The 24,243-nt window shown below is 39.4% G+C and overlaps 2 protein-coding genes across 2 annotated transcripts in view; both read left to right on the top strand.

Annotated features, from left to right (window-relative positions):
* The window catches only part of LOC136388496 (uncharacterized protein PF3D7_1120000-like), a 419,710-nt gene that overhangs the window by 106,353 nt on the left and 289,114 nt on the right, over positions 1 to 24,243 (top strand). The window lies entirely within an intron of this gene.
* Positions 1 to 24,243, top strand: part of LOC136389586 (butyrophilin subfamily 1 member A1-like) — a 91,904-nt gene that overhangs the window by 29,892 nt on the left and 37,769 nt on the right. Inside the window, exons 6-8 of the mRNA XM_066361457.1 lie at positions 2,539 to 2,559; positions 3,790 to 3,870; positions 5,200 to 5,220. Of these exons, the coding sequence (XP_066217554.1) occupies positions 2,539 to 2,559; positions 3,790 to 3,870; positions 5,200 to 5,220 (123 nt within the window). The remainder of the gene's footprint in view (positions 1 to 2,538; positions 2,560 to 3,789; positions 3,871 to 5,199; positions 5,221 to 24,243) is intronic.

The following is a 24,243-nucleotide window of genomic DNA, read 5'->3' as shown; positions in this document are numbered from 1 at the left end:
TGGACAATAAACAGAGAGGACGCAGCCCCCAGACCCCTGACCCTGTGTCACTGGGAGGAGCTGTGTGTCAGTGCTCCTTCCACAGTGTGGTGGCCACTCTGCACCATGTCGCTGCCGCAGCAGTGAGACTCACTGATGTGTTTAAATGCATCTAATGAGCATAATAAGACCAAGAAATAAAATAACAGAAACATAAGTATTTCAAAGAGACCAAGAATATTTTCAGCCTAGCCTGTGGTGGCCCTGTGGATAGAGCGTGCACTTGGAACACCGAGGTTGCCACTTTGACCCTGGACTTGCCCGGACACGGCACCCAGGGCAGCAGCTACAGCTACAGTGAAGCAGCTATGAGTCCACACGCTTCCCTCCTGCCTGCCATTCTTTCTCTATGTAATATTAATAAATAAAATATTTTAAAAAACAATTATTTTATCAATTAATCAGAAAAATGAATATACTTCAAATTACATATTATTTTCCTAAATTACCTTGTTTTTCAACCTTGTATTTACTGTAGAACACCTGCGGACAGTAGTGAGCTCTGAGCCCACGTGTAGGAGTGCCTATGTTGGGGGTGTGATTTGCTGTGTGTTTGCTTGTTCACCTGAAATTCCCCTAATATTAAATTTGAATTAATCAGTAAATTTCAATTATCTTTGTGATTGTTTCTCATGAAATCCACATTGACCTTTTTTCTTTCTTTTTCAGAGGAATTGAAGGAAAAAATAGGTAAATTTAGTGCTATTTCTTTATCTTGATCCAATTGAAAACATCTGGTTTATTTCTCTCTTTAACACCTCTGTACTTTTTATTTGTTCCATGGGCTTTACTTCATTTCTGTTTCCTACCCTCCATTCTTTCTCATTCTGTCTTTTCTCATCTTACACAGTTATTTCCCTGTAAATGTTGATTGCTTCAGTCTTGCAGTAAATTGTCACAATTTCATTAAGACATTGGTGAGATGAAGGGTATTAAGCTAACAGATACATGATACCTAATATATACATATAAGATTATATTAATGTGTATATATTAATATAAATGTATGTACAGTATTTTCCAAAAATATTTAAATTGAAGACCTCTATCAAGTATTCCAAAATTGAGGGCCCATTATTATGTATTTACTATTTCTCTAAACTCTTGAGAGAAAAAACTACAAACTTTCAGTGTCTAATGCCTCTGTGCATTGTCTCCTCAAAGCCTGTGTCGTGATAAATACCGGACATCAGTCACTGATCAGGTGTGAGAGAGTGGGGCGTCCCTTGTCCACTGTCCTTAATCATATGACCTAGTGTTCCAAGGTATCCAAATAGTTCACATAAATTTCTCTGTTCTTTAAAAATATCCAACCATGCTCCTTTTTTATTCTTTGGCATTGTGTTGACACTGATATCAAATAACAAACTGCATTTAAAAAAATCAATTTATAGAAAGATGAAGTGTCTTAAGGCAAGTGGAGATGTGATACATCTCTTACTTGTACTTTTCATGTGAAAGGCAAGACAAAAAATATTGATCACAATGCTACAAAAAGATAAAGTAAACTTAATCATTCAAAACTTAATATTGTCTTTTTGTAACCAGAATTACAATATTTTTTTTTCCTAGGGAAATTCCTCTAGTGTACAGAGTGGATTTCATGTGACTAGTGCAGCAAAAGCACTTTGTTGAGTTGGGTGCCTCTACTGTATGCTTACTCATTGCTAGTGAAGTCCCTGTCTCATATGTGAATACGTATTTTTATAATCTCAAAAAGGTGATAGTCCCATGACACGGAAATGCTTGCTGTTTCTCATTCCAGAATTTCTGACCTAACTCCTTTTTTGTTTTATGTCTTGACTTGGTTTCTTGTGCATAAGGGACAGGGGAGGGGCCCTGGCCGGTTGGCTCTGTGGCAGAGCGTCGGCCTGGGGTGCAGAAGTCCCGGGTTTGATTCCGGGCCGGGGCACACAGGAGAAGCGCCCATCTGCTTCTCCACCCCTCCCCCTCTCCTTCCTCTCTGTCTCTTTCTTCCCCTCCCGCAGCGAGGCTCCATTGGAGCAAAAGATGGCCCGGGTGCTGGGGATGGCTCCTTGGCCTCTGCCCCAGGCGCTGGAGTGGCTCTGGTCGCGACAGAGTGACGCCCCGGAGGGGCAGAGCATCGCCCCCTGGTGGGCGTGCCGGGTGGATCCCAGTCGGGTGCATGTGGGAGTCTGTCTGACTGTCTCTCCCCGTTTCCAGCTTCAGAAAAATACAAAAGAAAAAAAAAAAAGAAAAAAGAAGGCTCTATAGTCTTAGACAACAGTTGGGCAATTCTTTTTTTTTATTTTTTTATTTAAGAACAACAACAAAAAAAAAGGACAGGGGAGGGAAAACAGCATTGACTCCGATGGTGAGGTGTCCTTAGGACCTCAGGGCTCCTACTTTCACAGATATGGGTCCATGTGTGCTCCACAGTGGACTAGGAAATGGAGGGGCTTTTTTCTGTTTACTTTCCTACCCTATATTGTATTCTTATTGGGAATGAGTTGTTTATTTCTTATTTTTCCCTTTCAGCTGTGAGTGAACAAGAAAAAGGTAAGTGCCGATAACCAACTCCCCTTATAATTCTCTCAGTTGTTCCTTATTCTGTTGTCTTCATCTGAATGATCATCTCAGTATTATCTCAGTATCTTGGTTTTCCAACTCTGATTCCCTGACTTCATTTATTGTTCAGTTTCTTCCATTATGACCCCTCTAATTTTTTTGTTGTTACATCAAGTTTTTCAGAGCCTTTATGTGAAATTAGTTTTATCAATACGATATGGGGAAGTGTAGGTCCTTGTAAATTTATTTGGTTTAAATACAAATATTAAGCAAGTGGAAATGTGATACATTTCCAAAGACAGCTCAGATCATTTGATTCCGAACCTCCATCACGGTCCATGACTTGTCCACGTTGCAGAAACAACATGTAGCAGATGTAGGGCTCTCGCTGTCACTGTGTTACAGAGTGTCAACAACCTGTCTCATATGTGAGCTGAGATATTTGTTTCTTGGTTAGGAAAAAGGCCAGTAAGGTCCACTGAGAAGGAGAATCTCTTTCAGAGAATCCCAGTCCTTTCTCTCCCTTGAATTCAGCACCCATCAGAATTAAGATTTCCTTCATTCGGAAATGAATTAAAACAGATACTCAAATACTGTGTGGTTAACAACCAACCCCTGGACAAAAACATAGAGGACGCAGCCCCCAGACCCCTGACCTGTGTCACTAGGAGGAGCTGTGTGTCAGTGCTCCTTCCACAGTGTGGTGGCCAGTCTGTACCATGCCGCTGCCGCAGCAGTGAGACTCACTAACATGTTTAAAAGCATCTAATTATTGTATATAATATAACAAATGGAATAACAGAAACAAAAATATCTAAAATAGACCAAGAATATTTTAGCCTAGCCCAAAGGTCCCCAAACATTTTACACAGGGGGCCAGTTCCCTGTCTCTCAGACCTTTGGAGGGCTGGACTATAAAAAAAAACTATGAACAAATCCCTATGCACACTGCTGCATGTTTCCCCTATTATAAGACACCTCCTAAAAATAAGACAGCCCCCGTCCTTTGGGGGTAAAATTAATATAGTACAGGGTCTTATAATAGGGGAAACATGGTGTGTAGTAATGTGGGGGGAGACTTTTGGGCAAAGGGAGGTTATAGAGGCCTTTATATTGATGTACATTTGGGGAGTATAGGGGCCATTGTACTGTGTAGTGATGGTTATAGTGCTTTGTCTTTCTTCCTACTTCTATTATTTCACACTGCTCCCGGTGATGTAGCCGCAGACCGGATGTGCGCCATGTGCTGCGCTTCCGGAGCCGTGAGGCGTGCATCCTGCGTCACCGGAAGTAGTACTGTACGTGAGCGACGCAGCACTTTGCTGTGCTTCCCCACACAGTACTCTAGGAGCTCAGGATGTGGATGCATCCGTTGCTCCTCTCACTGACCACCAATGAAAGAGGTGCCCCTTCTGGAAGTGCAGGGGGCCGATAGATGGCCTCAGGGGGCCGCATGCAGCCCGAGGGCTGTAGTTTGGTGAACCCTGGCCTAGCCTGTGGTGGCCCCGTGGACAGAGTGTGGACCTGGAACACTGAGGTCGCCAGTTAGACCCTGGACTTGCCAGGACACGGCACACAGGGCAGCAGCTACAACTAAAGTGAAGCAGCTATGAGTCTATAAGCTTCCCTTCTGCCTCCATTTTTTTCTCAGCAATATTAATAAATAAAATGTTTTCAAAAACATAGATATTTTATAAAATGAAGAGAAAAACAAACAGTTTTAATTTTTTATTATTTTACTAAATGAACACCCTTTTTAAGTTATTAATTTACTGTAGAATACTGTGGACAATAGCGAGCTCTGACTCATTGGATAGCTGTGTGTTGAGGCAGATGTGTTTTTTTTGTGTGTGTGTTTCTGTGTTCATCTGAAATGTAGTCTATTTAACGTTAAATTTTTTCTGGCCTTTAGAAATATCCAACCATGCCCGTTTTCTCCGCTTTGGCATTATGTTGACACCAGTGTCCTATGACAAATGGCACTTCAAATCAACAGATTGCAGAAAGAATAAGTGGCTTAAGACAAGTGGAAAAGTGATACATCTCTGACCTTTTATTTTTTGTCTGAAGGGTGCAAGAAAAATTATTGACCTCACAGTCCCAAAAGAAAAAAATTTAATCATCTGCACCTTAATGTTTTATACCGACGATTACAATTATATTATTTTTCCCCGGGACAGTTCTTTAGGAATATGTCCCTCTCTGTACAGAGCAGGGGTCATGTGAGGAGTGCAACAGGAACTGTCAGGATGGATGCCTCTACTCTACACTCCCTCAACACTGGTGAACTCTGTCTCATATGTGAATACAGTCTTTTTAAATCTGAAACATGATTGTTCAATGACCGAGGAATACTTAATATTGCACATCCCAGAATTTCTGACCTAACACCCTCATTATTTTATTTTCTCATTTAGTTTCTTGTGCACAAGGGACAGCGGAGGGAACTCAGCATTGTCTCTGATGAGTGAGGTGTTTCACAGAACCTGATGGTTCCTACTTTCACAGACATGGGTCCATGTGTGCTCCAGAGTAGACTAGGAAATGGAGGGGTTATTTCTGTTTACTTTCCAACCCAATATTCTGTTTTCACTGGGAATGAGTTGTTTATTTCTTCCTCTTACTTTTCAGCCAAGAAGGAACGGAGCAAAGGTAAGTCCCGCTTACCTACCCCACTGTCCTTCCCTCATCTGTTCCTCATTCCATTCTCTTCAACTCCCTTCTTTTCTCCGTGTGTCTTAGCCTTTTTACTCTGATTAGGTATTTTCATTTTCTTTTTAATTTCTCCCTTTATTATCCCACCATTTTTCTTGTTGTTGCAATCAAGGAGACAGGACCTTTCTGTCAAGTGAATTTTATTAATCAGATATCTGGAAGGTTAGGTACATTTAAAGTTTCTGAGTGTAAGTTTTCTCCAAGGACAGCTCAGGTCATGTGGTTCAGAAGCTCCCGCACTGTCATTTCTTTCCCTTCATCTGAGTCACTCAGCTTCATTCAGGACTGAATTAAAACAGACACTCAAATACAATAAGGTTGCAAATTAATTGATGGACAAACACGTTGTGAATAGATTCACATTCACATGAACCTTAAACTGTATTTACCTGCATGAGCATTCTTTCAGTCACTCTTGTACAGTAATATTTGCAATCTTAGACTGTGTAGTCACTGCAATTAGAACTGAACACATATATATACACATGAACATCCACAGACCAGTTTAAATATGACAGATATTTCTTAGTGGTCTACATACAGTGATAACTGATCAAGAATACTACAAAATTGAGACTCCTGGACATAGATAAAAGTGCAGTGGTTACCGGAGTGGGGAAGGGAGGGGAGAGAGGTGGAAGATGAGGGGCATAAAGAAGCAAAATGTAGAGTAACGGAGGATGATTTGACTTTGAGTGATGGGTATACAGCATAATCGACTGTCTAAATGATGTGGAGATGTTTTCTCTAAAACTATGTACTCTGGTTGACCAATATCACCCTGTTAAATTTAATTGTCTATATAAAAAATAAATAAACACATATCAGAATGAGCCTGACTAGGCAGTGGCACAGTGGATGGAGCATCGGACTGGGATGCGGAGGACACAGGTTCGAAACCCCAAGGTCACAGCTTGAGTGTGGGCTAATCTCGTTCAAACAAGGCTCACCAACTGGAGCCCAAGGTTGCCAGTTTGAGCAAGGGGTCACTCAATCTGCTGTAGCCCCCTGGTCAAGGCACATATGAAAAAGCAATCAGTGAACAACTAAGGAGCCGCAACAAAAAATTGATGCTTCTGATCTCTGTCCCTTCCTGTCTGTCTGTCCCTGTCTGTCCCTCTCACTGTCTCTGTCACAAAAAAATAAAATAAATAAATAAATATAAATATAAATAAAACATACCAGAAAGAATATTTTTAAAATTTTTTAGAGTTTATTAAATACACTTCATTTCTCCTATTTAAAACGGATTTTTTTTTTATCTTTTATAGGATTTCCTGGAGTGACCTTGAGTAACAAAAATAAACAGATCTCAGGTGCAAAATTCTCTCATACTTCATGTGTTCGGTGTAGTGTGTTCAGCACCCCAGTCACTTATCCTTCTGTTACCCTTTTATTTATTTTAATCTTTGTGTCTCTGTATACTACATGGTATTTTAAAATTGTAGTGATGATTTCTGTGAAATGGATTTCCATGGTATATTCTTTATTATGGAACACACAATTATCGGCTGCATTGCAGAAACAACCATTAGCAGATGGGGGACTTTTGCTGCCTCTTCTTTACAGTGTGTAGAACACCTGTCTCATGTGTGTGAGCTTAAATATTTGTTACTTCATTAAGAGAAAGGCACAGTAAGGTCCAGTGAGGAACAAAATCTCTGTCAGAGAATCCAAATCCTTTCTCTGTCCTGAATTAAACACCTATGAGAAGTAAGATTTCCTTTGTTCAAAAATGAGTTAAATCAGAAACTCAAACTCATTGTGATTAAAAATCCATCCGTGGACAAAAACATGGAGGACGCAGCCCCCAGACCCCTGACCCTGTGTCACTGGGAGGAGCTGTGTGTCAGTGCTCCTTCCACAGTGTGGTGGCCACTCTGCACGATGTTGCTGCCACAGCAGTGAGACTCACTGATGTGTTTAAATTATCCAGTGACCATACAAAGCTATAAACACAGTAACAGGAACATAAGTATTTCAAATAGACCAAGACTATTTTTAGCTTCACATGCAGTCACGCAGTGGATAGAGTGTGGACCTGGAACACTGAGGTTGTCAGTTTGACCCTGGACTTGCCCGAACACGGCACCCAGGGCAGCAGCTACAGCTACAGTGAAGCAGCTGTGAGTCCATAGCTTCCCTCCTACCTCTCATCCATTTTCTCTGTACTATTAATATAAAAAATATTTTCAAAAACAATTTTTTATAAATTAATTAGAAAAATCAGTATTTTAAAATTTTTATTATTTTACTAAAATAACTTTCTTTTCCACATTTTCATTTACGTAGAACACCTGTGCACAATAGTGAGCTCTGAGCTATTGTGTACGAGTCTGTTTCGGGGGAGGGTGGTGTGTGTGATTTGTGTGTGTGTGTGTTCATCTGAAATTAACCTATTTATAAATTTGAATTTATGAGTAAATTTGAATTCTCTTTGTGTTTGTTTTCTATAAAAATGACATTGATATATTTTTTTCAGGAGTATTTAAGAAGAAATATGGTAAAATTACTGATATTCTTTTACTCTTGATCCACTTGAAAACATTTGGTTTATTTTTCTCTTGGACATTTCTGGGCTTTTTATCCAACTTCTTTCTCTTGGTCTGTCATCTTCATAGATGTTCACTGTCTTTCCTCAATTCTGAGACAGCGCTTCTCCCATCTGTGGCTCCATTTCTGTTTCCTACCTTCCATCCTTTCCCATTCCTTCTTTTCTCATTTTACACAAATATTTCCCTGTAAATTTTGGCTGCTCTGTCTTGCAGTAAATTGTCACAGTTACATTAAGACATTGATGAGATGAAGGGTATTCACTAGACAGAATCATGACCAAAGTGGAAGAAAAATAAATAAATAAAAAATACAAGAAAAAAATGGAAAAGTTATACACTGTGGATTTTTCCTGGTTTTGAGAGGTTATCTTCTTTTTTTATCTTTCTTCTCTCTCTTTTTGCCCGGTGGTGCTGTACCCCAGGTTCTGCCCCTGTGGCACTCTTAGGCAGAGATTTTCTGTTGGTTTGTTATGGTGATGACATAAACTAGACCTCATTCTCGTTTGTAGTCGGGGCTTGTTAGCTTTTGCAGGCTCCAACAATGAAGAGTCCGTTTTCCCGGAGCCTCTCCCCCTGTCTCTCCTTCCTGATCCAGCAGCCTGAGGCTCCAGCTGTGAAGTTTCCCCAGGCACTGCCTGGAGAGCAAGAGGCTCTAAGAACTGCCAAATCTTCCCTTTATCCCCACTCAATGCAGGGTTCTGAGTAAGGCTTTGCCAGCGAGAGCCACCAGCGTAAGCCAGCAGGGCAGTGAGCAGACTGTGGGTTAGGCTCCTTTCTAAGGGTTAGGGGGTAGGTCTAGTTTGCCTCATTATTCTGCGGGTCTGCTCTTCAGAGTCTGCCTGCTCCAGCAAGCTGCCTGCACTCACAGCCCCAGCTCCCCAGCACTTCCGCAGATCTCCTCCGTGGGAATGTGCTTGGTAGCCTGTGTTGGCTGGTGGTAGCGCTCCACCTGGACAGGTCCAGGCATAGGGAACCCGGTCCCCAAGCACTTCCCACTGGCTGTTGGCCTGGGAGCCAGGATTGCATAGAAACTCTGGCTACAGGCCATGCAGAAGACCACTACTGACAGTCTCTGACCCAGCCCCTCCGTCCGAAACATGGGCACCCACACCCAGAGCGCCAGGTGGAACCACTCTCACACTGCCCATGCTCATCAACCAGGAGATCAAGAGTGAATAAAGCCCAAAGCTGCTATTGTATCAGTCGCTGCAGGCAACCCACTTGCTCACCTCTGCGGGGGTTTGCTGCTGGCATTAGTTCTGTGTTGCCAATATCGAGTTGAGTTCTGGGCACACTCTCTCCTTGGCTTGAACATCTCTGCCCTAGCCCAGCTTATTCCCTCTCCTCTAGCCCTCCCTTCATCTCGGATCCAACTGAAAGCAGCCCTTCCTCAGGTCAGTGAGGAAAGTGGAATACTCCGTTCTCTGTCTTAATTCCTTCTGAGTGGGTTATATATTCAGCCACCCTTTACCCCAATCATACCTTTGTTTGGTGTGTGTATATTTCAGATGCTCCTGAGATTTTTTTCTGTCTCTTGTTGTTAAATCTGTTGAAATTTCAGAGGATGGTATGAGGATCACCCCTCATAGTGCCATTTCTCTGACGTCATTCAATATTATGCTTTTCTATCCCCAGTTACAAATACATATAATTTTTTTCTAAAGAATGGTCTTCAAGGACATAACCCTCAAATGTACAGAGTAGTGTTTATATGACTAATGAACCAAAATCAGTTTTGTAGAGATTGGGGCCTCTACTGTACATTTCCTCCTCACTGGTGAAGTCCCATCTCACATGTGAATACGTTTCTTTTTTATCTGAAAAAGGTGATATTCCTCTGATATGAGAATGCTTATATTGCACATCCTCGAATCTCTGACCTAACTCCCTCAAACTTTTATTTCCTGACTTAGTTTCTTGTGCACAAGAACAGGGGAGGGAACACAGCATTGCCTTCAATGGGTGACATGTCCTTCAGAACCTCAGGGTTCCTACTTTCACAGACGTGGGTCAATGCGAACTTTAGTGTGAACAACCAATGGGGACCCATTTCTGTTCCCCTTTCTACCAGACAGTCTGTTTTCACTTGAAATGATTTCTTTATTTCTTCCTTTTCCTTTTCAGATACGACAGAACAGCAGAAAGATCAGTACCGATAACCTACCCCACTTGTTATTCTTTCATCTCCTTACACTGTTGTCCTCCCTCTCAGTGACCTTCTCACTATTACCTCAGCATCTTGTCCTCCCAACTCTGATTCTCCATCTTCACATGTTATTCAGTTTCTCCCATTATGACCTCTCCAATTGTCTTGTTGTTGCATCAAGGAACCAGAGCCTTTCTGTAAAATTATTTTTATCAATAACATGTCTGGAAGTGTAGGTACTTTTAATGATTTTGGGTGTAAGTTTTCTCTGAGAACAGCTCTGCTTTTTGATACAGAACCTCCCTCATTGTCATTTATTCCCTTCTGCTGATTCACTCAGCTTCCTTCAGCCCTGATGTAACACAGACACTCAGAAACACTAAGTTAGAGAATAAATAGGTGTAAAAGAACATTGTAAATAGACACACATAAGAACCTAACCCTTTAATAACCTATACGAGCAATCTTTTAGTAAGTGTTGTATAGTGGTTGTTTCAAATTTATACAGTGAAGTTTGTGAAATTAGAATTGAATGCTTACATATATGTTTGTGTGTGTCTGTGTATGTATAATATATATATATATATATGCATGCAAAGACCGTTTTAACATAACAAATATATTATAGTTGACCATAGAGGTTGAAAGAAATAAAAAAATTTTATTAAATTGTATCAAATAAATATTTTTAAATTTTACAGAAAGTTTTAAATATGCTTCATTTTTCTTATTTAAAGGGACTTTTAATAATTTATTGAATTTATTGGGATGACCTTGCTTAATGAAACTATGCAGGTTGCAATGGTGAATTGTATCACACCTCATCTGTACATGACAATGTTTCACCACCCCATTCATGCATCCTTCTGTCACCATTTTATTTATTTTAAATATTTATGTCATCACATGTCACATTGTATTTTTCTAATTGTAGTGGTGATTTCAGTGAAATGGATTTCCAAGTATATTCTTTATTCATGGAGTAGACGAGACTTGTCCATGTGACAGAAACAACCAATAGCAGAAAGAACGCTTTCGCTCCCTCTTCTTTACCATGTGTAGAAATCCTGTCCATATGTGTGCTTGAAAATTTGTTTCTTGGTTAACAGAGAGGCAAAGTAAGATCAAGGGAGAAACAGAATCTCAGTCAGAGAATCCCAGTCCTTTCTCTACCTTGAATTCAACACCCATAAGTATTAAGATATTCTTCATTCAATAATGAAGTAAAACAGAAACTCAAATACAGTGTGGTTAACAAACAATCCGTAGACAAAAACACAGAGAACACAGGCACCCAGACCCCTGACCCTGTGTCACTGAGAGGAGCTGTGTGTCAGTGCTCCTTCCACAGTGTGGTGGCCACTCTGCACGATGTCGCTGCCACAGCAGTGAGACTCACTGACGTGTTTAAACAGGAAAACCAATATTTTCTAAATTTTATAATATTTTATTCAATAAATCCTTGTTCAACTTTCCTATTTACTATAGTATAATGTGGACGGTAGTGAGCTCGGAGCCCGTGTTTAGGTGTGTGTGTAGGGGAGGCACGTCTGGTTTGCTGTGTGCTTGTGAGTTATTATGAAATGTGGTGAGGTTAAATTTAAAGTTAAATATATCAGTAAATTTGAATTCTCTTAGTGGTTGATTACCATGAAATTGACATTGAATTTTTTTTTTCAGATGAATTGGAGAAAAAAATAGGTAAAATTACTGATTTTTTTTTACTCTTGATCCAATTGAAAACATCCGCTTTATATTCAGCTTTGACATTACTGACCTTTTTATAAAAAGTACCTTCCACTGGCCTGTCTTCCAGTGAGATGTCTACTGTTTCTTACTTGATTTTGTTTCCGAAGTAAGAAGTGAGGAGGCAGAGAGACAGACTCCTGCATGTGCCCGGCTGGAATCCACCCAGCATGTCCACCATGGAGCGATGCTCTGCCCATTTGGGGCATTGCTCCATTTCAACCGGCCCATTCTAGCACCTGAGGCAGAGGCCATGGAGCCATGCTCAGCGCCTGGGGCCAACTTTGCTAAAATTGAGCTTTGGCTTTGGGAGGGGAGAAGAGACACAGAGAGAAAGGAGAAAGAGAGAGGTGGAGAAGCAATGAGCGCTTCTCCTGTGTGCCCTGGACGGGAATCAAACCCAGGACTTCCACACGACGGGCCAATGCTCTACAGCTGAGACAACCGACCAGGGATCCCCTTACTTGATTTTCAGAAATCATTTCTTTTATTTGGAACTCTGTCTATTTCTCTTTCCTACCTTCCATTCTTTCTCCTTCCTTCTTTTTTACTTTACGGAATCATGTCCCTGTAAACATTGGCGGCTTCAGTCTTGCAGTAAATTGACTCAGTTTCAGTAAGACATTGGTGAGATGAAGGCTGTTAAGGTGATGGAAACGAGAATTTTAATGTTTACATAAGTCACAGGTTTATATTAGCATGTATTAATATATATGAATATAAATGTATATATTTCTGAAAAATATTCAAACTTTAGACCTCTGTCAAGTATTCCAAGTTTGAGGACCAATTAATACTTCTAATCCTTGAAAGAAAAGAATCCAAACTTTCACCATTCATTGTCTCTCTCCATTGTCTTTTCACAGCCTGTGTCATGATAACTTATATCATTCACTGGTCAGATGTGACAGAGTGGGACATCATCTTCCACTCTCCTTGATCATATGACTCAGGTGTTTCAAGGTCTCCAAATATTTTACAAAGTTTTTTCTGGACTTTAAAAATATCCAGACATGCCCATTGTTTATTCTTCAGTATGATTTTGATACCAGTATCAAATGACAAAGTGCACTTAAAAATATACAATTTTCAAAAGGAGGACATGCAATAGGACACATGGAAAAGTAAACTGTCTCTGACCTGTACTTTCTGTGTGAAGGGTGCTGGAAATAGTATTGACCACAAAGTTTTAAAAATAAGAAAATTTCATCATTCAAAGCTTAATATTGTCTTTTCGTAAACACAATTACAATTCTATTATTTTCTTGGGAATGGTCTTTATGCATGTATCTCTCTACTGAACAGAGCAGATTCTATATGATGAGAGCAACAGTCCGGTTTTGCCGTGAAGGCTTCCTCTCCTGTTCGCTTCCTCATCGTTGGTCCAGTCCCTGTCTCTTATGTGAATATATTTGTTTTTTAATCTGAAAAAGCTGATAGTCCAGTCTCAATGGAACACTTAGTATTGCACATCCAAAACTTTCTGACCTAATACCCTCACTTTTATTTCCTGACTTAGTTTCCTGTGCACAAGGGACAGGGGAGGGAGAACAGCACTGACTCTGATGGGTGAGGTGTCCTTTGGATCCTCAGGGTTCCTGCTTTCACAGACATGGGTCCCCGTGTGCTCCACAGTGAACTAGGAAAGGGACATGTTTCTGTTCTTCCTCCTACCAGACAGTTTCTTTTCAATTGGATTTGGTTGTTTATTTCTTTCCTTTCCCTTTCACCTGAGAGTGAGCAGCGGAAAGGTCAGTACGGTAACCTCCTCCCTGTCATTTTCTCATCTCTCCCTTACACCACTGTCTTCTTCTGAAAGATAATCTCACTTTTGTCTCAGTGTCTTGTTCTTCTAACTCTGATTCTCTGTCTTTATTTGTTGTTCAGATTCTCCCATTATTACCCCGCCAATTGTCTTGTTGTTGCATTAAGATATTAGAGCCTTTTCATCAAATTAATTTTATCAATAAGATATTTAAAAGTGTAAGTACTTTTAAATTTGGGGGGTGTAAGTTTTCCCTAAGGACAGCTCAGGTCATTTGATTCAAAACCTCCATTTCTGTCATTTCTTCCATTCATCTGATTGACTTAGCTTTATTCAGACATGGCTTAAAACACACACCCAGATACAATAAGGTTGAGAATTAATAGGTGGACAAAAATGCTGTGATAGATGTTCATAAGAACCTAACCCGGACTTACCTATAGGAACAGTCTTTCATCAACCTTTATACAATGGTTGTAGCAACTTTGTACATTGAAGGTACTGAATTATAATGGAATACATAGATGTATAGAAACAGCCAAAGACCTTAAATTTGACAAATATATCATAGTGGTTCACATAGAATGAAAAAGAATCAAAAATAATTTTATTAAAAAATACCAAATAAATATTTTTAAAATTTTAGAGTTGTATATATATGTTTCATTTCTCCTATTTTAAGTTTTTTTAATGTTTTATTGAATTTATTGGTGTGATCCTGATTAATAAATATGGAGGTCTAAATAGCACAATTCTGTAACAAACCAGTCATGTATCCTTCTGTTACCCTGTTATTTATTTTAAATATTTATGTCTCCATATGTCACGTGGTATTTTTAAAGAAGTTCTGATGATTTCAGGGAATGGGATTTCAAGGTATATTTTTTTTATTGCATTTTTCTGAAGCTGGAAACAGGGAGAGACAGTCAGACAGACTCCCGCATGCGCCCACCAGGGGGGCGATGCTCTGCCCATCCTGGGCGTCGCCATGTTGCGACCAGAGCCACTATAACGCCTGAGGCAGAGGCCACAGAGCTACCCCCAGCGCCCGGGCCATCTTTGCTCCAATGGAGCCTTGGCTGCGGGAGGGGAAGAGAGAGACAGAGAGGAAGGCATGGCAGAGGGGTGGAGAAGCAAATGGGCGCTTCTCCTGTGTGCCCTGGCCGGAATGAAACACGGGTCCTCCGCACGCTAGGCCACTGAGCCAACTGGCCAGGGCTCAAGGTATATTCTTTATTCATAGAATAGACGAGACTTGTCCATGTGGCCAAAACAACCATTATCGGGTGGAACGCTTGTGTGACCTCTTCTTTACAAAAATCCTGTCTCGTGTGTGTGTGTGCTTCAGTATTTGTTTCTCTGTTAAGATAAAGGGTCAGTAAGGTCCAGTGAGAAACAGAATCTCCGTCAGAGAATCCCAGTCCTGTGTTCCTCCTGAATTCAGCTCCCATAAGTACTAAGATTTTCTTCATTCAGGAATGAGTTAAACGAGATGCTCAAACACATTGTGGTTAAAACTCAACCCGTAGACAAAAACATGAAGGACGCAGCCCCCAGACCCCTGACCCTGTGTCAGTGGGAGGAGCTCTGTGTCAGTGCTCCTTCCACAGTGTGGTGGCCACTCTGCACGATGTCACTGCCACAGCAGTGAGACTCACTGATGTGTTTAATGTATCAAATGACCTTATTAAGCTCCCAAACTGAATGATACGAACATAAATATTTTAAATAAACCAAGCATACTTTTAGCCTGGCCTGTGGTCATGCAGTGGATAGTGTGTGGACTGGGAACACTGAGGTTGCCAGTTTGACCCTGTGCTTCCCAGGACACGGCTTCCCAGGACACATCACCCAGATCAACAACATACAACTAAAGTGACATAGCTGTGAGACCATAGGCTTTGCTCCTGCCTCCCACCAAATCTCTATGCAATAGTAATAAATTATATCTTTCCAGAAAAGCAATTATTTTATAAATTAACCAGAAAAACTAATACTTTTAAAATTTTATATTATTTTACTAAATTAACTTCATTTTTCACCTTTTTTTTTATTGCAGTATGCCTGTGGAAAATAGTGAGCTCTGAGCCTGTGTATAGCTGTGCAGAGGGTGGGGTGATTTGGTGTGTGTGTGTGTGTGTGTGTGTGTGTGTGTGTGTGTTCATCTGAACTGTGGTTCTGTTAATTCTAATTTGATTATATCAATACATTTGAATTCTCTTTGTAGTTGTTTCCCATTAAATTAACATTGACTTTTTCTTTTTCAGAGGAATGTAAAGAAACAATAGGTAAATTTTTTGATATTCCTTACTCCCGATCCACTTAAAAATTACCGGTTTATTTCTGCCTTTGACATTTCTGGCCTTTTTATCCAAGTGCCTTCCATTGGCCTGTCCTCCTCCTAGATGTCCACTGTCCTCACCTGATGCTGGGACGGCACTTCTCCAGTGTGGGCTTATTTCACTTTCTGTTTCCTGCCTTCCCTCCTTTCCCTTCCTTCATTCTCATTTTACACAATTATTTCCCTGTAAATATTGGTGGCTTCAGTCTCACAGTATATTGACTCAGTTTCATTAAGACATTGGTGAGACAAAGGATATTAAGGTGACGAATACATAATTTTTAATATATACATATATTATAAGATTACATTATAATATACATATATGAAAATATATGTATATATTTCTGGGAAATATTCAAAATTAAGAACTCTGTCAAGAATTTCAAGTTTTAGATCCCCCCTTTACCAATTAATATTTCTACAAACCCTTGAGAGAAAAGACTCTAAACCTTCTGCAGTCAGTGTCTCTGTCCATTGTCTTCTTACATCCTGTGTCGTGATAAATACCTCATATCATTCACTCATCATATGTGACAGAGTGAGACATCCCTCTTCCACTGTCCTTGATCATATGAACCAGGTGTTCTAAGTTAACTAAATATTTTACATAATTTTTCATGAAATATACAATATCCATCCATACCTGTTTTTAATTCTTTGGCATAATGTTGCCATTATTATCTAAAGACAAACAGCACTTAAAATAAAGTTTGCAGAAGGATGAAGTATCTTAAGACCTGTAGAAAAGTCATAAATTTTTGACCTGTACCTTTTGTGTAAAAGATAAAAAAAATATATTGACCACAATGATCCAGAAAAAAAATTTAATCAATCAAAGCTTAAGATTGTTTTCTCTAATGATAATTACATTTATATTTATTTCTTTGGGACTGGTCTATAGGAGTATGTTTCTCTGATGTACAGAGCAGGTGTCATATGATTAGTGCTTCAAAAACAGTTTATCTAGATGGACATCTCTACTGTACACTTCCTCATGACTGGCTAAGTCCCTGCCTTGTAAATACTTTTCTTTTTAATCTGAAAAAGATGATCGTCCAGTGACATGGGATTACTTAGTATTTCACATCTCAGCATTTTTGATGTAGCTCCCTCTTTCTTTAATTTCTTGACTTAGTATGTTGTGCACAAGGGACAGGGCAGGGAGAACAGCAGTGACTCCGATGGGTGAAATGTTATTAAAAACAGCATGATTCCTACATTCACAAATATGTTTCAATGTGTACTCAGGAGTGAACTATGACTGGGGGCTGATTTCTGTTTTCTTTCTTATCTGATATTGTGTTTTCATCTGGAATGATTTGTGTATTTCTTTCATTTACTTTTCAGCTGAGAATGAAGAGCAGATAAGTAAGTACCGGTAACCTCCTCTCCGTGTCCTTCCCTCACCTGTTCCTTACCCCCTGTCTTCTCTCTCAGTGACCATCTGCCTTTTTTCTCAGAGTCTTGGTCTTTAAATCTGACAACTCATCCTTGTTACCCCAACATTTACCATGTGGTTGCAATCAAGGAGACAGAGCCTTTCTGTCAGATGATTTTAACAAAAGGATATCTGGAAATTTAGGTACATTTAAGTTTCAGAGTGTAAGCTTTCTCCAAGGACAGCTCAGGTACTTTGGTACAGAAAACCCTCACTGTCATTTCTTTCCCTTCTTCTGATTCACTCAGCTTAATTCCACCCTGAGTTAATATGGACACTCAGATACAATAAGATTTTGAATTAATTAGTGGCCAAATACGCTGTGAAGAGACACACATAAGAACCTAATCCTGTAATAACCCACAGGAGCAGTCTTTCATTAACTCTTGTACAGTGGTTGTTCAAACTTTGTACAGTGTGGGTGCTACAAATAAAATGAAACACAGCCTGACCTGTGATGGCACAATGGATAAAGCTTCGACCTGGAATGCTGAGGTCACTGGTCAAAACCCTGCACTTGTCTGGTCAAGGTACATATGAGAATTGATGCTTCTGGCTCCTTCCCCTTTCTCTCTCTCTCTCTCTATTTCTCTCTCTCACTCTATCTTCTCTCTGAAATGAATAAATTAAAAAATGTTTAAAAAGGAACACAAACATACATATATACATATATATATATATGCTATATATATATGCCCCCAAAGACCATTTTATTATTATTATTTTTTTTTTTTTGCATTTTTCTGAAGCTGGAAACAGGGAGAGACAGTCAGACAGACTCCCGCATGCGCCCGACCGGGATCCAGCCAGCATGCCCACCATGGGGCGATGCTCTGACCACCAGGGGGCGATGCTCTGCCCATCCTGGGCGTCGCCATGTTGCGACCAGAGCCACTCTAGCGCCTGAGGCAGAGGCCACAGAGCCACCCCCAGCGCCTGGGCCATCTTTGCTCCAATGGAGCCTTGGCTGCGGGAGGGGAAGAGAGAGACAGAGAGGAAGGCGTGGCGGAGGGGTAGAGAAGCAAATAGGCGCTTCTTCTGTGTGCCCTAGCCGGGAATCGAACTCGGGTCCTCTGCACGCTAGTCCGACGCTCTACTGCTGAGCCAACCGGCCAGGGCCCGAAGACCATTTTAAATATGATGAATATTTCTTAGTGCTCCTCAGAGAGGGAAAAGCAATCAAAATAATTTAATTATTAAATATCAAATAAATATATTTAAAATTTTACATAATTCATTAAATTTGCTTCAATTCTCCTATTTAAAGGATTTTTTAATGTTTTTTTTTTAAAATAATCGGGGTGACCTTGGTTAATAACTATACAGGTTCAGGTGCACAATTCTATCACACCTCATCTGCACGTGGCAGTGTGTTCAAACCCCAGTCACGTATTGTCACCCTTTGATTTATTATAAATCTTTATGTCCCTACATGAACATGTTATTTTTTAATTGTAGTGATGATCTCAGTGGAATGGATTTTCAAGACGTATTCTTTTATTATATAGTTTTATTTAGACAATTAATTTTAACGGGGTGACATTGGTCAACTAAAGCATATAGATTTAAAGAAAACATCTCCAGATCATTTTGACATTCAATTATGTTGTATACCCATCACCCCAAGTCAGAGAGTCTCCATCATCCTTCATTTGGTTTTCTTTATGTCCCTCTTCTCCCACCACCTCCTCCCTTCCTCTCCCCCTGGTATCCACTGCACTCTAATCTATGTCCGTAAATCTCAGTTTTGTGTCCCACCTGTGTATGGAATCATATACTTCTTAGTTTCTTCTGATTTACTTATTTTACTCATTATAATGTTATCAAGGTTCATCCATGTTGTTGTAGATGATCCGATGTCATCATTTCTTATGGCTGAATAGTATTCCATAATATATGTACCACGTCTTCTTTATCCAATCTTCTATTGAAGGACTTTTTGGTTGTTTCCATGTCTTGGCCACCATAAACAATGCTGTGATTAACATGGGATTGCATGTGTCTTTACGTACCAATGATTTTGAGTTTTAGGAGTAAATACCCAGTAGAGGGATTGCTGGATTATAAGGTAGTTCTACTCTTAATTTTTTGAGAAACCACAATACTTTCTTTCATAATGGTTGTACCACTTTACATTTCCACCAACATTGAATGAGGGACTCAACAACACAGGCATAGAAAAAAATATCTTGACATAATAAAGGCCATTTATGACAAACCATAAGCTAACTTCATATTAAATGGCAAAAACTGAAAACTTTTCATCCAAAATCAGGAACAAGACAGGTTGTCTACACTCTCTAATCATATAATGTAGTGATCAAAGTTCTAGCCAGAGATATCAGACAAGAGAAAGAAATAAAAGGCATTCATATTGGAAATGAAGAATTAATAGTTTCACTCTTTGCAGATGACATGATCCTGTATATAAAAAACCCCAAAGACTCCACAGAAAGACTATTAGAAACAATAAACCAATACAGTAAGGTCACAGGATAAAAAAATTACATAGAGAAGTCTATTGTTTTCTTATAAACCAACAGTGAAACTTCAGAAAATGAACTAAAAAAAAATTATCCCTTTTACAGTTGCAACAAAAAATAAAATAAAATACCTAGGAATGAACATAACAAAGAATGTAAAGGATCTATATAATGAAAAGTACAATGTATTGGTAAAGGAAATCAAAAAAGACACATTGAAATGGAAAAAAATATTTCTTGTTCTTGGATAGGAAGAATAAATATAGTTAAAATGACCATATTACCCAAAGCAATACACAAATTTAATACAATTCCCATCAAAATTTCAATGTCATTTTTTAAAGAAATAAAACAAAAAATCATCAAGTTTATGTTGGGAGCCGGTCAACGACTGCTGGCTGACAAGGTCACAGCAGAAGAAGATCAAAAACTGCTGATTGACAAAGTCACAGCAGAGAAGACCAATGGCTGCGAGGTGACAAAGTCACCGCAAAGGAAAGGCACAACGATACTTCCCCCTTTGACCTTTTTGAATTAATCTGGCCTTATATCCCCCCTTTTCTGGGTGTGTGTTATTATTTATGGCACAGGGATAATAGTACCATGCTTTCCCTATAGATTCGTAGTAATTTCTTTGGAAATGAGACAGAAGGTGTAAGTTCCACAGAAAAGCCTGTAAGCCCCTTGAACTGGGCTCATAAACATAAGAGGCTGGCTATGATATCCCTCGTAAAGGGTTAAGTTTGTAGAAGAATTTCTCCTTATTAATCGTGTTAGAAAGAATAAAGTTAGAACTTAACTAGTGTATGAATATAGTAAATAAATAACATTTGACTAGACAATAGAATCTCAGGTAAGATGTAGTGTTGTGACCCGTTGCGTAGCCTTGGATAGAAGCACAGCCGGCAAGTAAAGAATGTTTTGTTAAGAGACTTGTTTTGTGACTGAAGGCAGTTGCTGGACTTTTTCTCAGTAAAACATTCTCATAAGATTTTTGTATTTTCCAAGAATAAGGAGAGGAATGTGGTGGGATCCATAGCAGCAATAGCAATTAATGCTTTCTGATATTGTGTTGCTACTAAACTATCTTGCAGGTGCACTCTATGTATCTTTAAGCAAAAGTTACTCTTGATGTTATGCCAATTTCTCAGTAAAACAAGCTTTTTGTAGTCTTGTGAGAAAAATTAGAACACTGCATGAACTCAGGACCATTTGCCTGAGCAAGCGGTGGTCCTTTGCTAGTCCTTGATGATTTCGTCTGCTAATCTCTCTCTGCGCCCTTGACTCACAACAACAGTAAAGTAGAGTTATTAATTAGTACTAATCTTTTAGAAGTTTGTATCAACATTGTTATTGCTATTCAAGTTATTGTATAACTGTACTTTGAATGACTTACCACCTGATTTGTAGCTTATAGATATGAATTAACTGTTATCTAGAAATATGTAACCATAGTAAAACAAAAACAATGATGTATTCAAAATACCATGTGATTGTAACTTAGTGTGTGTGCATAAAAAGAAAGCTAGACCAGCATTTGGCAGAGATGCCTGGCAGTAAATGCTAATGAGAGAATAAACAGAAAGAAAAGAATTCGGCTCTCTCACTCGATTCATGCCGACGCCGTCTCTTCCTGTGGGACCCCTGGATTCCCCCCAGGGCTGGACTCCTGCAGGTTTATATGGGACTATAAAAAACTCCAAATAGCCCGAGTAATCCTAAGGGAAAAAAATGAAGCTGGGAGCATTACAAAACCTGACTTCAAATTATACTACAGAGCCACAATAATCAAAACAGCATGGTATTGGCAGAAAAATAGGCACTCAGACCAGTGGAACAGAATAGAGAGCCCAGAAATAAAACCACATATATATGGTGAAATCATCTTTGATAAAGGAATCAGAAACAAACAATGTGAAAAGTAGGCCTCTACAATTAATGGTGCTGGGAAAACTGGAAAGCCATGTGCAAAAGAATGAAACTTGAATACAGTTTGTCTCCCTGAACAAAAATTAATTCAAAATGGATCAGACCTAAAAATAATATCTAAAACAATAAAATACACAGAAGAAAAAATAAATACTAAACTCACAAACCTTGGCCATAGAGAATACTTAATGAATTTAATTCCAAAGGCAAGGGAAATGAAGGCAAAGATAAATGAATGAGACAACATCAGACTAAGAAGCTTCTGCACAGCAAGAGAAACTGACAACAAAACAGACAGACAGCCAACTAAACGGGAGACAATATTTTCGAACAACAGCTGAGATAAAAGCCTATTATCCAAAATATATAAATAACTCACAAAACTCAACAGCAAAGAAGCAGACAATATGATAAAAAAAAAATGGGGAGAGGACATGAACAGACACTTCTCCCAGGAAGAAATATAAATGGCCAACTGATATATGAAAAGATGCTCATCTTCACTAGCTATTAGAGAAATGCAAATCAAAACTGCAATGAGATACCACCTCACACCTGTTAGATTAGCTATTATCAACAAGACAGGTAATAAGTGCTGGAGAGGCTGTGGAGATATATTCTTTATTTATGAAATAGAAGTGAGTTGGCCACGTTGCAGAAAGAATCATTAGCAGATGTAACACTTTTGCTGTGACTTCTTTACAGTACATAGAAAACCTCTTTCATACACGTGTGCTTAGATATTATTTTCTCAGTTAAGGAAAGGCACAGTAAGGTCCAGTGAGGAACAGAATCTCTGTCAGAGAATCGCACTCCTGTCTCTCCCCTGAATTCAGCCCCCATGAGTATTAAGGTATTCTTCTTTAAGGAAAGATTTGAAACAGATGCTCAAATAAATACCTTGTGGTTAAAAATCAATCCCTGGGAAAAAACATGGAGGATGCAGCCCCCAGACCCCTGACCCTGTGTCACTGGGAGGAGCTGTGTGTCAGTGCTCCTTCCACAGTGTGGGGGCCACTCTGCACCATGTCGCTGCTACAACAGTGAGACTCACTGATGTGTTGGAAGTATCCAGTGACCATACTAAAGCTCACAAACACAGAAACAAAAACATAAATATTTCAAATAGACCAGGAATATTTTCATCCTAGCCTGTGGTGGCCCCGTGGACAGAGCGTGGACCCAGGACACTGAGGTTGCCAGTTCGGCCCTGGACTTGCCCGGACACGGCACACAGGGCAGCAGCTACAGCTACAGTGAAGCAGCTATGAGTCCATAGCTTCCCTCCCACCTCTCATCTCCTCTCTATGTAATATTAACAAATAAAATGTCATTAAAACAATTATTTATAAATTAAACAGCTAAACTAATATTTTTAAAACATATTATTTTACTAAATTTACTCCCTTTTCAACCTTTTTATTTACTGTAGAGTAGCTGCAGAAAATAGTGAGCTCTGATCTATTGTGTAGGTGTGTGTTTTAAGAGAGCATGTGTGATTTGATATGTATTTCTGTGTTCATCTGAAATTAATCTATTTTTAATTTTAATTTATCTGTAAATTATAATTCTCTTCTTGGTTGTTTCCCATAATACTAACATTAGGCTTTTTTTTCTTTTTCAGGACACATGAACATAAGGATAGGTAAAATTACTGATATTCCTATAGTTTTGATCCACTTGAAATCCTCTGGTTTATTTCTCCCATTGATGTTTCCGGCCTCTTTATCCAAGTGCCTCCGTTGGCCTGTCCTCCTCCTAGATGTCCACTGTCCACACCCTGATTCTGAGACAGCGCTTCTCCCCTTCGTGAGTCTGTCCATTTCTATTTCCTGTGTTCCACCCTTCACCTTCCTTCTTTTCTTCTTTTACACAACTATTTCCCTGAAAACATTGGCTGCTGTCTTGTAGTAAATTGTCACAGTTTTATCAAGTCACTGGTGAGATGAACGGCACTAACATGACTGATACTAGAAATTTAATGTACACATATGTTACAGGGCTATATTAGCATGTGTATATATATATAATACACACACACACACACACACACACACACACACATATATATATATATATATATGTACTTCTGGAATATATTCAACCTTAACACCTCTCTCAAGTATTCAAACTTTGAGGGACTATTACTCTGCAATTAATACTTCCCCAAGCACTTGAGAGAAAACACTCCAAACTGTCAGCATTCAGTGTCTCTGTCCATTGTCTTCTCACAGCCTGTGTCATGATAAATGCCTTGTATCATTCACTGGTCAGATGTGAGAGAGTGGGGTGTCCCTCGTCCACTGTCCTTGATCATATGACCCAGGTGTTCCTTTAAATCAGCCAACTATGCCCGGTATTTATTCATTGGCATTATGCTGACACCATGATCAAACACAAATATACAGAACAGGTGTCATATGACCAGTGTAATAAAACCAGTTGTATCGAGTGGGGCGCCTCCACTGTACATTTCCTCATTGCTGGCTCAGTCCTGTTTCCTATGTGAATATGTTTGTTTTTTAACTAAAAAAGGAGATAGTTCAGTGACGGT

Source organism: Saccopteryx leptura, chromosome 1 (assembly GCF_036850995.1).
Source record: "Saccopteryx leptura isolate mSacLep1 chromosome 1, mSacLep1_pri_phased_curated, whole genome shotgun sequence".
In the NCBI taxonomy this organism is placed as follows: domain Eukaryota; kingdom Metazoa; phylum Chordata; class Mammalia; order Chiroptera; family Emballonuridae; genus Saccopteryx; species Saccopteryx leptura.
The sequence above is the reverse complement of the archived record's forward strand: the minus strand, read 5'-3'. Positions and strand labels throughout refer to the sequence as shown.